Source organism: Aegilops tauschii, chromosome 7 (assembly GCF_002575655.3).
Source record: "Aegilops tauschii subsp. strangulata cultivar AL8/78 chromosome 7, Aet v6.0, whole genome shotgun sequence".
Classification (NCBI taxonomy): Eukaryota; Viridiplantae; Streptophyta; class Magnoliopsida; order Poales; family Poaceae; genus Aegilops; species Aegilops tauschii.
Genome location: NC_053041.3, coordinates 68,768,787 through 68,785,319, shown reverse-complemented (window position 1 = coordinate 68,785,319; position 16,533 = coordinate 68,768,787). Strand labels below are relative to the sequence as shown.

At 48.4% G+C, this 16,533-nt stretch overlaps 1 protein-coding gene across 1 annotated transcript; it reads left to right on the top strand.

The window, feature by feature from the left end:
- The first annotated feature begins 5,592 nt into the window (after positions 1 to 5,592).
- Positions 5,593 to 7,683, top strand: LOC109755023 (GDSL esterase/lipase At5g45910). Its single transcript, XM_020313907.4, has 4 exons — positions 5,593 to 6,132; positions 6,284 to 6,493; positions 6,687 to 7,109; positions 7,214 to 7,683. Exons 1-4 carry the CDS (start codon positions 5,895 to 5,897, stop codon positions 7,426 to 7,428), a joined length of 1,086 nt encoding a protein of 361 aa, XP_020169496.1. The 5' UTR covers positions 5,593 to 5,894; the 3' UTR covers positions 7,429 to 7,683.
- Positions 7,684 to 16,533: the final 8,850 nt, after the last annotated feature.

The following is a 16,533-nucleotide window of genomic DNA, read 5'->3' as shown; positions in this document are numbered from 1 at the left end:
GGTGTGAGTGTGTGCGTTCATAAGGGTGAGCGTATGCGCGTTTATATGAGCACTTGCGTCTGTATTATGTTCTACTAGTACTATACATTCCAACAAGAATAATTAACCTAGCTATGAAACTATCAGTTACGTACGTTGAAGTTTGCATGCATGTCCTCTGGTTCCACTTCCTCGGTTCCTCCAATATCCTCCGGTAATGGAGTTGTTGCCGGCTACATACACATCTCTCCTCTCCCCATTACGTTAAGTATGGCTGCCAATATACGGAGATATTCGTTGAACTATGAACACGACGTCCAGGGTCAGGGTGTCCAAGTCACTACTTGATCCTTGACAACTGACGCTCCAGCCTGCAGGGCATGAATCGCATGCGTAGCCATGCACGCCTGGTGCTTGGATAAGAAGGCATCATTTTAGTTTGGCAGGGATCGCCGTCGTTGGAGAGACGGAGCTTTCCATGCATGACAGATAACTTAAACAATCAATCTCGTACTAATATGGCTTGACTGATTATTTTCGTGAGACATCTTGTGGTTTCTAGTTAATCTAGACTGGCAGGTCCGTTCCCTGACGCTGCAGTCAGATGGATCGCTAGGACTCCAGCGATTAGGTGGTGCTGATTGTACGATAAGATTCAGTCTTACAGATAAATGAAACCAACGAGATCGATTGACGTCATTTACAAATGCCTTCGCAGTTCCTCGACAGAATTCTCCGTGCCATAATCGAATGGGCCTTGCCAGCTCCTGCCAATCTCCAGATTCTTGCAAAATTTGGATCCTGAGATGTTTCTTGTAGAATTCATGCGATTTTTTTTTTGAAATGAAATTCATGCAAAGCCGTGCAAGGCTCTAACGTACACGTACTCTTTTTTTTTAAGATGCATATATTTTTTTTAAAAGAAAGAGAGTATAATGCCAATGACGGCATGACCGATACCTCGCCAGACGATGGTGTACCCCTACTTTGCTAGCGTTCCAAATTGTAATCGAATTGCTGCAACAACAACCAGCTCAAAATGTCAATATCATACTAGCATGCAGAGCACCACATAAAACGAAAGTCATGACAGTGCAAAAACAAAATCCAATATAATTTTTCTCTCTTTTCCTAAAAGCTTCATGTTACTTGTCTGTCGCGCTCGGACCTGATGCCACGGGCGTTAGGACAAGAGACGAGGGTTGTTATCGTGGAAGTTTACACTCGTTGGTGTGTGTTCGCTTGCAAGACACAGTACGTATCAGCCAGCATATGCATGCATGCCGCCGATAACGACGGCCCTCGCTGCTCTCTGCTAGTCCACGCTAATTATTCAGCAACGTACCGGAGCGCCTGTCCATAGAAACGAAGAAGAAATGGTTCTTGCCCGCTGATGCTGATGCTGTTACCTAACTATGATGAGTAGCTGCTACAGGGAGTGTTTGTGGTACGTACCTGCTCCTCTTGTCCTGGAGCTAGCTGCTAGCAATAGCAAGCAGCTCAAGTTCATGGCTGGCATTATTTTTCTGGTGCGGCATGGAATTTAAATGGCTTTTTTCCGCAATTTTTTTTGGAATTAAATGGTTTTGTTTGGTAGGCAGGAGGGCCGACCGGTTAGTTAAGCTAATGGCACTTCTCTAAACAACTGATCAGGTTTGTTAATTGGATAATCAGAGGGTACTGGTAGTCTAGTAGCCAAGCCACGTGTTCATGTTGCAACGAATCCATAGAAGAAAAAAGGGTCTGTCTAGGACACATCTAAGCTGATTTCCATTCTGTTTGTGGTCTTTTTTTTCTAGTTTTTTTTTCTTATTGCTTCATTATATATTTGTGGGAGCTTAGATGTGACATCCTTAAAAAACATTTAGGTGTGAATTAGACAAACTGATAAATGTGCAAGGAATCGAAGCTGTCAAGAGATGTCGCTGCCTGGCTTGGCGTCGGTCTGACTGCAGCTGGTCTCGAGTCTCGACTCATCATGACCAGATAATCTTATTTAACTTGGCTACCGACCGACGATGATCACCTTGGCTACCGACCGACGATGCATGTGATGATGCAATGCACGGCAGCTCTCGCCCTCTCTGCAGATGTACATGCATGTCACCGAGGCTGACGCATTAGTCAAAGCACGGTCACAACGAAGCACATGCATGCGCCGGTGTCTGATCAAGATCAAACACTCCAACGACCTGACCGGTCCGTCGACGGTCAGTGTTGTTTTATCTGTGACGTTTAAAACGTTGTTTTCCGGCTGTTTTGGATAACAAGGTACAGCATCATCTGCACATGCAGGGTTGGTCGATACAATCTGTGAGTAATTTAGTTAAGAGTCGAACTCTTAGTTGAGAGCTAAATTAAGAGTTAATCTCCATTTTTTTTCGGAAAGGAGGGTGCACCATGGTCAAGGAACTCCAACGCCCACAAGCCCAAATCAAGTAGCCACTAGAGAGTTTAATTAGTTGGTAACCATACATACGTTTCGGCAACGATAATGAACCTTCTAGCAATAGCAAACCATCAGTTGGTTACGTTCGTTGACCACCCTGTCAACCTTTTCCCCTTGGACCCACACCACTTGGCACATGCATGGCCCGGCCATCCATATCCAGTGCCAAGTTAGTTCGATATTTTTCTATATTATTTTTTCGAGGGAAAAAGTTAGCTCGGGAATTGACACGCCATCCAGCCCGGCCGGCAAACACCAGCCGTTGCACCCGCATCCATCCATGCTTGCATGCATGTCCTCCGGTGATGGAGTTGTTGCGCGCGCGCTGCATACGTATCTTATCTCTCCTCCCTACGTTAAGTATAGTCTTCCCTTTTCAGTGGAGATAGATATTCAAGGATTTTTCTCGCGGGAAATCGAGATATTCAAATCAGTATCACGTAGTACGACACATGCATGCATGCAAGTGCAACAACCGCTACGCTACTAACAAACACACGGGCGAAGGGAACACGAATAATATTTCCTCTGACAAATAAAGCCATGCACATAGGCTGCAATTCCACAAATACAGTATCCCAGCGCTTTATAAAGCTGGTGTACATTTTAGTGTAACTACACATGGATCATTGCATCTGCATGCGGATGCTGTTGCTGACAATGGTGTTTGACCTGCTGATAGCTTCCTTCCTGCACCGGGAAAAGAGGAGGGCGAAAGCAAACGATGGTGGCGTCCGGTTGACACAATTGCAGCATAACCACCGGTGCTGTTCAGCTGGCTGGCTGCTAGCTGATGTGGTCGTTGTAGGTTTCTGTTTCTCAGGAAGCACGGCTTTTTGGCGACGGATTCAAACAAAGGGCTGGCTGCCAATTATAACGGGGGCTGTGGAATCATGCAGCATGTGTATGTGTACGTGATGATCATGATGGTGCTGGACTGCTGCCTAGCTAGCTGCTTGGTTGATGGAATTGATTACCTAATCAGGCCTCCCTTTCTCTTTTCCTTGTGAGATCATGCACTCGATGTTCTTCAGTTTTTTTCTAAGGAATTATATGCAGTGTGTGTGTGTGTGTGTGTGTGTGTGTGTGTACACATAGCACCATTATATGAGAGAGACCAGTAGCTTTCCATGCAGTGGCATCAACAAAGCAGGTACAGTAGAGCTCATCAGTGCTGAGCGCCTGCCTGTAAATACGCACCTACCTACTTAATTAAATTGCATTATTTCCTTGCTGGCTAATAAGTTAATAATCAAGCTTGATGATTCGAGAATAATTTGTACTACATGTCGGGAGTCTGGAGAAAATGATTAGGTGGTTGTAGTAATTAGTTATACTCCCGAGGCCATACTACTACAGTCCAACTAGACTGGCACCACCGGGACTTTGAGGACTCTACTGTGGTAGTATTATACGCCCATGGCCATACTGCATATAATTGGTCACTTTGCTTTTGTTCTCACATTATAGATTGGACAATAAGAGAATCAAGATAAGAAAAACGCAGGCCTCGCTTTCATGTCCCTGCTTTCCTGGAACATCACATGCAAATTAATCGCGGGAAAGCTAAGCCAACCAGACGGTATTAGCTCTGACAGCGAATTAGCTTCCCTGATCTTAAGGAAGAAGGAACTAAACCTCTACTCATCACAAAAATACCAATTGTTATCCAAAACACACACCCGCCGAGTCCTCCTAATCCGCTTCCCAATGTGTACTAGTGATTGGAGCGCCATCCGGTGGCGCCGCTTGAGAGGAAGTTGTGCGCGCGTTTTCATTTAAAAAAATACATAGAGTCCTCGAGTCCTCGCCTCCGTCTAAAAAAACATCTAAAAAAACCATCAACTTCATTAAAAAAAAGTAAAAAAGAAAAAAATACCACAACAGCCTACCAGCGAGTGCCATTTTGCATAACCCTCCATTTAAAAAATACCAGAGGTCCTCATCTCCATCTAAAAAAATACATTTAAAAAAATAATCCACACCTTCATCTAAAAGAATTTGCAAAAGATTTCTTACCGCGGCCAACCAGCTTGCGCCACGTGGCATAGCTAGTTGGCCGCCCTTCACGCGTAGCTTATAATGGTTTTAATGCTCTAACTTCAGTCAGATAACTCAACAGTGGCTTGCCGGACATGCGGGGGGCCACATGTCAATGACCCAAAGTCATCTAGCTGAAGTCAGAGGATCTGTGCTCTAAATGTACCACACCCAGGAACCTATATGTCATATGATGATATCACAAAGGCATAGGGAGATCAGTTCATCTATCGAGGGTTCAAATCATGGTGCACATAAAATTGCACCAACACGGGACTGGAGCGTTTTGCGTATGGTCATTTGGTTCGGGAGATGAAATTGTTAATGTGTGTTAGGGAGTTTTATCCTCAGAAAATTCTTCATAGTCAAAGTAGAATTGCAGATCGGCTGGCCAATTATAGCCGTACCGAGAGTATAACGGATGTGTGGTTGATCTTGGCTCCACCTTGTATTGAGGATTTGTTGCCTTTTTACTGTAACACTATTACATAGAAATAAAGCCCCCGTTAATTCGCAAAAAAAAACATGTGTCTGAATTTATTTTTTTGCAGTTAGCCGATTTACCCCCTTGGCTAGATCACATTTGGCTCTGTGGCTTGGGGAGCTGCCCCCTCCTCCTCAACCATCGTGCTTACCGCTGCCCCGACCCCCTCCCACCCCCTTGACCCGTGCTAGTCAACTCTATTCTTTGCTTTTGTCTGGAAGGTCACAGCTCGCTCCCGCTTGTAGCGCCGCCCCGTCTCCGGTGAGCAACCTGAATTGGCCTCGCCGTGTCGACCCCATCTTCGGACTCGTTCGAAAATCGACTAACATGTGTGAATTTTTCAGGCACCAGAGGAATACCAAATTTGTACTCCCTCTGTTCACTTTTATAAGACATTTTAGATAGTTCAGACAGCTCCCAAAACAGTTCAAAATCAGATGTCTAAAACGTCTTATAAAAGAGAACGGAGGGAGTAGTAAAAACGAACATGTTAACATATTAGCCAGCAAACGAAATAATGCAATCTACTTGCTTTCTTGATTTCATTGCATAAAAAGATATGTAGCCTAGCCTAGCTAAAAAGTGGTAACCGGATAAAAGCAGGGGAAGATAAAGATTTGATGTACTGACATGATTGAACATTGGAACACGAGGATGAAAGGGAACCAGGGAGGAAAGGGTCGAGAAAGAAAGAGTTCATGCATGCACAACAACCCGGTGACAAAAATACTAGTCTAGTGAGTAGTAGTACTAGTTAGTTAAGCCCGGTGAAGTGAAGATTGATTGAGGCGAGGTGGGCTAATGGCGCAACAACAGCTACGTGCCACCGGACCACCGGCGCCGTCTATATAAGCCGCCGAGCCATCGCCCATTTCCTTCATCAACCCATCCATCCACCGAGCGATCGGCACTCCCACTCTAAGAGCTCCGAGCCAGCCAACAATGGCGTCCTCTCCGCTGCTCGTGGCGCTTGTGATGGTCTCGGCGTGCTTCCTGGCCGTGTCCGGCCAGAAGTTCAACGCCATCTACAGCTTCGGCGACTCCATGTCGGACACCGGCAACCTCTGCGTCAACGGGCCCCCCGCCGGCCTCACCCTCACCCAGCCCCCCTACGGCGAGACCTTCTTCGGCCGTGCCACCTGCCGCTGCTCCGACGGCCGCCTCGTCGTCGACTTCCTCGGTACGCACGCTCGCTGCCGCCGCCGGTTTTGATTTGAACCCGCCATGCATGCATTTTCCCTCCAAAACAAGAGAAACAGAGCATGCGCTCTGCTTCGAGCTCGAGGGCGGCAGGTGAGCTGACGTGCTCTGTTTTTGGCGGGTGCGTGCAGCCGAGAAGTTCGGGCTGCCGCTGCTGAAGCCGTCGAAGCAGGGCGGCGCCGACTTCAAGCAGGGCGCCAACATGGCCATCATCGGCGCCACCGCCATGGGCTCCAGCTTCTTCCAGTCGCTCGGCGTCGGCGACAAGATCTGGAACAACGGGCCCCTCGACACCCAGATCCAGTGGTTCCAGAACCTCCTCCCCTCCGTCTGCGGCTCATGTACGTAACAAACACCGCCATTAATCCCCTCCTACCTCCTCAACTCTACCGCCATCGCCATTAACGCCGCCTGGTCCAGGCCAAGGCCAGAGAGAAAAACAAAAATGGTCGCCTGCCCGCCCCCACCCCGTCCCCATGCATGATCACGCGCGCCATTAACTAACTCCACGTCCTTGTTGTTGGTGCACTGCAGCGTGCAAGACGTACCTGTCCAAGTCCCTGTTCGTGCTGGGCGAGCTGGGCGGGAACGACTACAACGCGCAGCTCTTCGGCGGCTACACGCCGGAGCAGGCGGCCGGGCAGAGCCCCACCATCGTGGACGCCATTGGCGCCGGCGCCGAGAAGCTCATCGGGCTGGGCGCCATGTACGTCGTCATCCCCGGGGTGCTCCCCGTCGGCTGCTTCCCCATCTACCTCACGCTCTACCAGACCTCCAACGCCGGTGACTACGACCAGTACGGCTGCCTGAAGCGGTTCAACGCGCTGTCGGCCCGCCACAACTCGCTGCTCCAGAGCAAGGTGACCAGCCTGCAGGGCAAGTACCCCTACGCCAAGATCATGTACGCCGACTTCTACTCCCACGTCTTCGACATGGTCAAGAGCCCCGCTAGCTACGGTACGTCCCTCCGTCACTGTTTGTACTGATCGTCCTCCTCCCACTCCTTGTCTTCTCCGGCTCCGGCGAGCTGATCATTTCTTTGTGCGTGTGTCGATGTGCAGGGTTCAGCACGAACCTGAGGGCGTGCTGCGGCGCGGGCGGCGGCAAGTACAACTACCAGAACGGGGCTAGGTGCGGCATGTCCGGCGCGTCGGCGTGCGGCAACCCATCGTCGTCGCTGAGCTGGGACGGGATCCACCTGACGGAGGCGGCCTACAAGAAGATCGCCGACGGCTGGGTCAACGGGCCCTACTGCCACCCGGCCATCCTCTCCTAGAGCGAGCGACCGAGCTCCGGCTCGTCGTTTGGTTGCTTCCTTTCATTCCTCGAAGCTGGGGAGGGAATGGATTACTATTATTTTTAGCAGAAGAAGAAGAAGAAGAAGAAGAAGAAGAAGAAGAAGAAGAAGTGTTGCGAGAATAAGCATCGATTTGATTAATTCTCGTGTAATTTGCGCTTGGGCTGAAAGAGATTCGGCGGTTATTTATGTGCTCGATTGAATGTTTGATGAAAGGTGTGGTTGGAGCGTTCATGATCCAGTGCGTACAAAACCAGGACCAAAACTAATCATTGGCACCAAACAAAAAAAGAAGCAAAATTGCCTCACCGATCGATCGAAGTCGCGATTCGGTAGCAGGAACTTGACGATCGATGATAATAACCTTTCAACACCTGAGCTGACCATTTTCTTTGCTTGAAAGAGACATCACATGGCCAAAAGCAACCTGTGCTCCACACCGCGAGTGCACAACAGAAGTTGCTATGCTACTACATGTGAAAAAAATGAACCCTGTGTTCCTCTTTTCTAATCGGATGATCGACTGGCCGATCATTTGTTTGATTGCTTCCCCGGCCAGAATGGACGATGCATGATGAGGTATTGAGATGTCCTCGATCGGTCGTAGAAGCGCAACTGGACTTTGCAGTTTGTACCGTGGCATTGGATTCAAACGACCGTGCCAGTACTTGAGTACTGAGTCTTAGTAGTACCACCAACGAGACCAAGCTTCAAAGTTTGCCTTTCCCGTGCATCATTGACCAACCTGCTTCCAAGCTATCTTTTTTCTCCTGTTTGTACACCACTTTTTTCAAGGTTGCTCATACGCCACCTGGACCTATTATTATTGATTATTATTATTATTATTATTATTATTATTATTATTATTATTATTATTATTATTATTATTATTACCGTGTCCATCGGATCCTCTGTTGATCAGATGGACGAGAGCACCCCCGTGTACATGTGTGTCTGCAAGTGAGCCTTTGTTTCGAAAAAGAGAGTTTTGCAACTGCCTGGCTTTTTGCAGCGGTTCTGACTCGTGCGGCCGGGAGGGCGATGGCGGCCACGAATCTCGCTGGATCCGACGAGGATGGCGCGCGGGCAGGAGGCAGGAACGTCCCGGAGCCGCCGAGGCGGAGACTCGTGCGGCTAGGAGGGCGACGATGGCAGTCGAATCTCGCCGGATCTGACGAGGATGACCCGTGGGCAGGGGGTGGGGAAGCCCGGGAGCGGCGGGAGCGGCGGGAGCTCGTCTCGGTGAGGTCTAGCGGGGTTGACGGCGAGCTTCACAGCAAGGACCCGTGACGATACCGGCGAACGACGCTCCTGCGGCGAGAGATACAGAGAGATGAAGAAAACAGAAGGAAGAGGAGGATGGTGATGAGGTGACTTTGGTCAGAGGTCGGGTGCTCGCCGGCGGCGGCGCGAAGGCAGGGACGAGCGGCGCTGATCCTCCCTCGCCACCATCCGGCGAAGCTCACGGTGAACGACGGTTTCGGGAGAGCGTGTTTCTGAATAAAGCTCTTGTTGAAATAGTCAGTGTGTTTCTGAAACAAAGCTCTTGTTGCAAAGAGGGACCATATGCAGAAATCTTTAAAATTCTGCAACAAGACCTTTGTTGCGAAAAAATTCTGAAGCAAGATGTCTGTTGCAGAAAATAGAAAAACACGTGCAGGTGATCTTTAAAATTTCTGCAACAAGATCTCAGTTGCGAAAAATTTCTGCAATAAGATGTTTGTTGCAAAAAATAAAAAATACAGGCTCGGGTGATTGCAACAAGCAGACTGTTGCAAAAACACCACTCTTGTTACAAAGGGTGGCTGCTTACGTTACGTTGGTAAATCGAACGGTTATTAATATGTCAATCTAATGGTCAGCAAGGCGGTGGATCCTTTTTGAATTTCCGCCGGCGGACACGTAGCGTCGCCCTTGTTTGATTCTGCCGAATACAGAGTCGTATAATTGTGGCCCAGCCCATAAAAGCCTACCGAAGGGAGCAACTAGTTGGAGGGTGCTCCCGCATGCACTCAGTAATGCTACACGCACGGGGTTATTACGCGGTGGATCTGCTTGCAGTTTGGGGTTGACTATTTGGGAAAATTGGGCCACCCCAAACTGAAAATAAAGGGGGGGAGGGGGCTGGTTTACTTAGTTGGAAGAAGCCTGTAATGCCCCTATAAGGCCCGTGAGTCCACCATTTTTGCCCGCGTGCTAGGTCATTTTTCCTAGGACGGGAGCGCCCCAGCACGTCATGTGGCACTCTAGCGCCACACCTCATCCGGCGATTTTCTCATTATAACGTTTTTTGGGGGGTTTCCTGTTTGTTTTTCAGTTTCATTGACGCTGACCCCGCGCCATCGTTTGCAACATTTTTTTATGCCATCGTTTGCAACATTTTTGTGCCATCGTTTACAAAATATTTTATGCCATTGTTTGCAACATTTTTTTCTTACTGGTTGCAACATCCATCTTGCTAATAAGCTTAAACAAATGGTTTCTTTGGCAACGGTTTTTTCTAGTTGATTTGTCCTTATATATATTAGCCGTAGTGTAGTTTAATAAACTGCTCATAGCAATTGTTCATTTCATTTCATTTCTTTGCATTGGTAGTTCTTTTTCATTTGAAAGGGCAAAGGGGGGAAGGGAAAGGATTGACCCTCAGGGATCATATTACTCAAGAAGACTTGAGGAAAATAGCAGGATTGGAAAAGTTCGAAGACTAGAAATCGATCCCTATGATCAAAGTTATATACTCTATAACATACACTACTGGAATTAGCTTATTTGCTGTCTGCCAATTCTTTGCCGTCTGCTGACTGACGGCAAAGAAGGTCTTTGCCGCCCGCTTACATAAAACGGACGGCAAAAAACTGGCTGATGGCAAAGAAGGTCTTTGCCATCAGCCAGTTCTTTTTGCTGTCAGCTGGCGGACGGCAAAGAGAGAGATGGGCCCCACTAACGAGCTGCTTAGAAAAAAACCTAACGGCCCCCTAGCAGACGGCAAAGAGCAAAAAAGTGGACAACAAAGGAGGGCGGACGACAAAGAGATAACGTTATTTTTGGCAGATGACAAAGTGAGCTCTTTGCCGTCTGTGTTTTTTTGGCAGACGGCAAAGAGGAAACACAGCACACGGATCGATGACTTGGCAAGATCTCAGACGCACATCTCCACCCTCCGTCGGACACACACCCCAGCCACCCACGACGCACGCGCCCCTAGGGCAGCACCCATGCGCCCAGCCCCATGCCCCGTCTTCTCTCTCCCTTATCCCCACCCCCACCGCACGCCTCTCTCTCTCTCTCATTTCTCTCCCTCTCGATCCAAATCGAGGAGGCCGGCCGGCCGGCGCCCGCCACCACCTCGACCCCCGGCCCCGGCCAACACCTCGCCGGCCCCTGCCGGCCTCCGCGCCTCGTCCCCCATCGCGCGCCGTCCGCCTCTGCCACGCCACCGGAGCCCGCCTCCGCGCGCCGCCCGACTTCGCCTGCCCCCGCTCGCCGCCGGCCTCCTCCGCAAGCCGCCCGGCCTCGCCCGCCTCCGCCTACGCTGCTCTCTGCCTCCCTCTCTCAGCGCTCCTCCGAGCACCAGCGTCTCCGAGCACCAGCAGCCACCCGCCTCCGAGCACCAGCAGCCGAGCCGCGGGCCTTCACCTTCGCTGCTCTCCTTTGCAGCCCGCCTCCGCATGCCGTGGGCCTCCACCTCCGCTGCTCTTCTCTGCCGGCGATGGGGCTTGGCGCTGACGGAGTTGGTGCGGTCCAATGGATCTAGCCCTCGGACGAGGGTGGCGAGCTCCGGTGCGGCGGCGGACGGCTTGAGCTCCTCGGGTGTCCATGGTGGTGTCGGTGTGCTCCTGTCCATGGAGAAAGGAAGGAGAAGGCAGAGGGGCGCGGCTGCTGGTTGTTGCTGCTCCAGCCAGCATGGCACAGGGGATGGTTGCAGGGAGGCGCGTTCGTCCAAATCAAACACCTGTACTGTAACGCAGTGTAATCCGTTCGTGTGTAATCTGTTCGTCTTGTTAAACAGAGTAGTTTTGTTTTGGATCAGCAAGCTATATGATGGATAGTTTTGTCCTGTGAAATCCGTTCGTTCGTTGTTGATTCTTGAAACAGCAGTGTTGATGGATACTGTGGTGTTCGTCCTCAGTTCGTTCCTCGTCGCCTCTGCACTTGGACTATTTGTTCGTTTTTTTAAATAAATTTTTTTTTGCCATCTGTAATGTTTCTGGCTGACGACAAAGAAAGAGTCTGTGGCAGACGGCAAAGGCTGCCGTTAGCTGCCTAACGGACTAACAACACATTTATTGCGGTCAGCTTTCTTTGCCGTCAGCCGCTGATGGCAAAGGCCCCTTTGCCGTCCGCTTCAGAAAGCAGACGGCAAAGAAGCTCTTTACCGTAGCCTACTTTGCCGGAGCCTTTTGCCGTCCGCGGCAGACGGCAAAGTAGCTGATTCCTGTAGTGATAGGCCTTATACACACAAGCAATGGAGAGCGAGCCAATTACCCGGAGAAGTTCTCTTTCTCTTCGAGGTTTTATTCCTCAATCCACTTATTTGTTCCCTTCTTTCATATACCTCCCCACCAATGGATAGAGACAAATGGGAATAACCGAACCACGTCTACAAAATGCCAGTACCATGCAGCTGCACACTTTTATCCTTCCTGTCTTTCCCCGATAGAGGAGTTTGACCCTTCCACTTCTGCCTTTGCCCTTTGTACTTCTTCCCGCAATTGAGATCCCTGTTAAGGAAGAATATCTCGCTCGTGCTTTTTTTGCGAGGAAATTGCTCTACTTTTTCCAGCGATGAGTGATTGAGTAAGGTCTAATTCAATCTGTGTTATGACCTACCTTTCTTGATTGAAGTAAACGAGAGCTTTACTTCTTCTTTTCAAACCCTAAGGTTTGAGCTCGTCCTCGGGTCGGATTCGGATCCTTTTCTCTCTTTTGAAATTCCATAGATATAGATGTCTCGACTCGCTAACCTGTTGGCTTAGTGAATAGTTGCGCCTTCATTGAAGAAGAGACCTATTTTCCACTTTCAAAGTAGATTCTAGAAAAGCGGTCTTAATAAACAACTGTTCTTTCCAAGGAAAGAGAGAAAGAAGTCAAAAAGTGGGGGATCGCTTAATAATAAATTCTAACTATTGTTCAAAACTCAAAGTACCACAGATTCAATAGAATGAAATGGTTAACTAAGAATGAGAGAGTGAAAAAGCGGAGTAATAAACAAGGAGTGGCTTGCTATTTATGATGACGAAGAGCTGGTACAAGCCACCTTCAGGAATGACCCTGCGATGAAAGCAATCTACATCTACATGATTCCAAGATGGTAAAAGATATAAAGTCAAAGTGCTATGGAACGCATGGTGAACAACCTCCGGGAGCACATCGGTTGTAGCACGTCATCTCGCCGGTTGCAACATCCTTCATTGACGGTTGTAGCATTTCAGTTATAACAGTTGTCGCATTTATTGTTGTTGCTTGCAATACCGTCGCAACATTGTTCGTCACCGTTTGTAGCAAAAAAACCACGCTGACGTCACTCGACTGAGAGTTCGTTAAGTCTTAGTCGACTGAGTTCTAGACACACCCTATAAATATAGCCACTGAAAAAACTGAACACCATCTGATTGCATGATCTCAGAAGGAAAAGAGAAAAGGAGGCCTGATTAGGTAATCAATTCCATCACCCAAGCAGCTAGCTAGCCAGCGCCATCATGATCATCGCGTACATACACATGCTGCATGATTCCACAGCCCCCGTTATAATTGGCAGCCAGTCCTTTGTTTGTATCCGTCGCCAAAAAGCCGTGCTTCCTCAGAAACAGAAACCTACAACGACCATATCAGCTAAGCAGCCAGCCAGCTGAAGAGCACCGGTGGTTATATGTTGCAATTGTGTCAACCGGACGCCACCATCGTTTGCTTTCGCCCTCCTCTTTTCTCGGGTCGGGAAGCTATCGGCAGCCCAGCAGGTCAAACACCATTGTCAGCAACAGCAGCTGCATGCAGATGCAATGATCCATGTGCGGTTACCCTAATACGGACACCAACTTTATAAATCGCGGGGATACTATATTTGTGGAATTGTAGCCTGTGTGTATGGCTTTATATGTCAGAGGAAATATTCGTCTTCCCTTCGCCTGTGTTTGTACGTGGTACTGATTTGAATATCTCGATTTCCCGCGAAAAAAAATCCATGAATATCTCCACTGAAAAGTGAAGACTATACTTAACGTAGGGAGGAGAGATAAGATACGGATGCAGCGCGCGCGCAACAACTCCATTGCCGGAGGACATGCATGGAAGCATGGTCATGGATGCGGGTGCAACGGCTGGTGTTTGCCGGCCGGGGTGGATGGCGTGTCAATTCTCGAGCTAACTTTTTCCCTCAAGGAAATGAATAAAAAATATCGAACTAACTTGGCACTGGATATGCATGGGCCATGCATGTGCCAAGTGGTGTCGGTCCAAGGGGAAAAGGTTGACAGGGTGGTCAACGAATGTAACCAACTTATGTTTTGCTAGCTACTCCCTCCGTTTCAAAATAAATGACCCAACTTTGTACTAATTTTATAAAGTTTGTACAAAGTTGAGTCATCTATTTTGAAACAGAGGAAGTAGAAGTTAATTGTCATTTTTTTTTCCTTTCGGGGGAGAAGGTTTGATTATCGTTGTCAAAGCATATGGTTACCAACTAATCATACATTCTAGTGACTACTTGAGTTGGGCTTGCGAGCGGTGGAGTTTCTTGACCATGGTTCTAACTTAACTTCTAAGGGCATATGTACTCGATCGTTACCTAATAAACTACTCACAGATTGGATGGCCAAACCCTGCATGTGCCGATGATGTTGTACTTTTGTTATCCGAAACAGACAGAAAAGAACGTTTTAAACGTCACAGATAAAACAACACTGACCGTCAACGGACCGGTGAGGTCGTTGGAGTGTTTGATCTTGATCAGACACCGGTGGCATGTGCTTTGTTGTGACCGTGCTTTGACTAATGCGTCAGCCTCGGTGACATGCATGTACATCTGCAGAGAGGGCGAGAGCTGCCGTGCATTTGCATCGTCGGTAGCCAAGGCCGGCGATCAACATCAAGCCAGTTAAATAAGATTATCTGGTCATGATGAGTCGAGTCGAGACCAGCTGCAGACCGACGTCAAGCCAGGCAGCGACATCTCTTGACAGCTTCGATTCCTTGCACATATTTTTCTTTTCTTTTCTTCTATGAAACTCCTTGCATCCTCAGCACCTGGCCTGGCTACTAGCTAGCATCCTCTGATTATCCAATTAACAAGCCTAATCAGTTGTTTAGATAAGTGCCATTGGCTTACCTAACCAGCCGGCCCTCCTGCCTACCAAGCAAAACCATTTAATTCCATTTTTTTGCGAAAAAACCATTTAATTCCATGCCGCACCAGAAAAATAATTCCAGCCATGAACTTGAGCTGCTTGCTATTGCTAGGAAAATAGCGTGGACAAGGGGAGCAGGTACAGACGTACCACCAACACTCACTCTAGCTAGTAGCTACTCATAGTTAGGTAGCAGCATCAACGGCGGCGGGCAAGAACCATTTCTTCTTGGTTTCCTTGGACAGCCGCTCCGGTACGTTTCTGAATAATTAGCGTGGACTAGCGGAGAGCAGCGAGGGCCGTCGTTATCGGCGGCATGCATGCATATGCTGGCTGATACTGTGTCTTGCAAGCGAACACACACCAACGAGTGTAACTTCCATGATAACCACCCTTGTCTCTTTTCCTAACGCCCGTGGCATTAGGTCCCAGCCGTGACAGAGAAGCAACATGAAGCTTTTAGAGAAAGAGAGAAAATATATATTGATTTTTATTTTGCACTCTCAGGACTTTAGTTTTATGTGGTGCTCTGCATGGCAGTATGATATTGACATTTTTGAATGGTTGTTGTTCCAGCAATTCGATTACAATTTGGACCGCTAGCAAGTAGCTAGGGGTACACCATCTTCTGGTGATGTATCGATCATTCCATCATCGGCATTATACTCTCTTTCTTTTTAATAAAATACACGCATCTTAAAAAAGAAAAAAAGAGTACGTGTGTACGCTAGAGCCTCGCACGACTTTGCATGAATTTCATTTCAGTTTTTTTTTAATTTGCATGAATTTAATTTCAGAAGGAAAACTACTTCGCATGAATTCTACAAGAAACATTTCAGGTTCCAAATTTTGCAAGAATCTGGAGATTGGCAGGAGCTAGTACTGCCCATTCCATTACGGCACAGAGAATTCTGCTGAGGAACTGCCAAGGGAAGTGTTAATTTGTCAGTCCCTGACGTCGATCTCGTTGTTTTCATTTAGCTTTAAGTCTGATCATGTCGTACAATCAGCACCACCTAGCCGTTGGAGTCCTAGCGATCCATCTGACTGCAGCGTCAGGGAACGGACCTGCCAGTCTAGATTAACTAGAAACCACAAGATGTCTCACGAAAATAATCAGTCAAGCCATATTAGTAGTACGAGATTGATTATTTAAGTTATCTGTCATGCATGGAAAGCTCCGTCTCTCCAACGATGGCGATCCCTGCCAAACTAAAATGATGCCTTCTCATCCAAGAACCAGGCGTGCATGGCTGGGCCAATAGCTCCTGTCCGACACATTTGAGGTGAATTGGCAAGAGTGCGACGTTGTTCGAACGAATGGCTGTGGTGTGACAATTTTGAGCAGGTAAATAGCCCACGCACGACATGGCTGTTAAACTCAACTGATGCCCTTGTTAGCTGTTAGGGGCTGGACCCACCACTTATCCACGTAAGCGCGGGACCCACCACTTGTCTATTCGCGGGACCCACCTCCTCGTAGCTAGAAGAGACGAGCGCACGTGCCCGTCTGCCCGCCGCCGCCCATTCATCCCCTTTCCCCAATCTTTCTCTTCTCCGGCGACCTAGCGCAAATGTCTACCTCCTCCGCCACGCATTCAAAATGGCGACAGTATGGACCAGTGCTGCTCACAAGGTGCTCTAACTGCCCACGCCCAGACCCTCTTAAACGGTTGGTCACTAAGAGGGATGACAATGGCAATCTTGGGCGGGAATTTGTGAAATGCTTGAGCAAACCAAT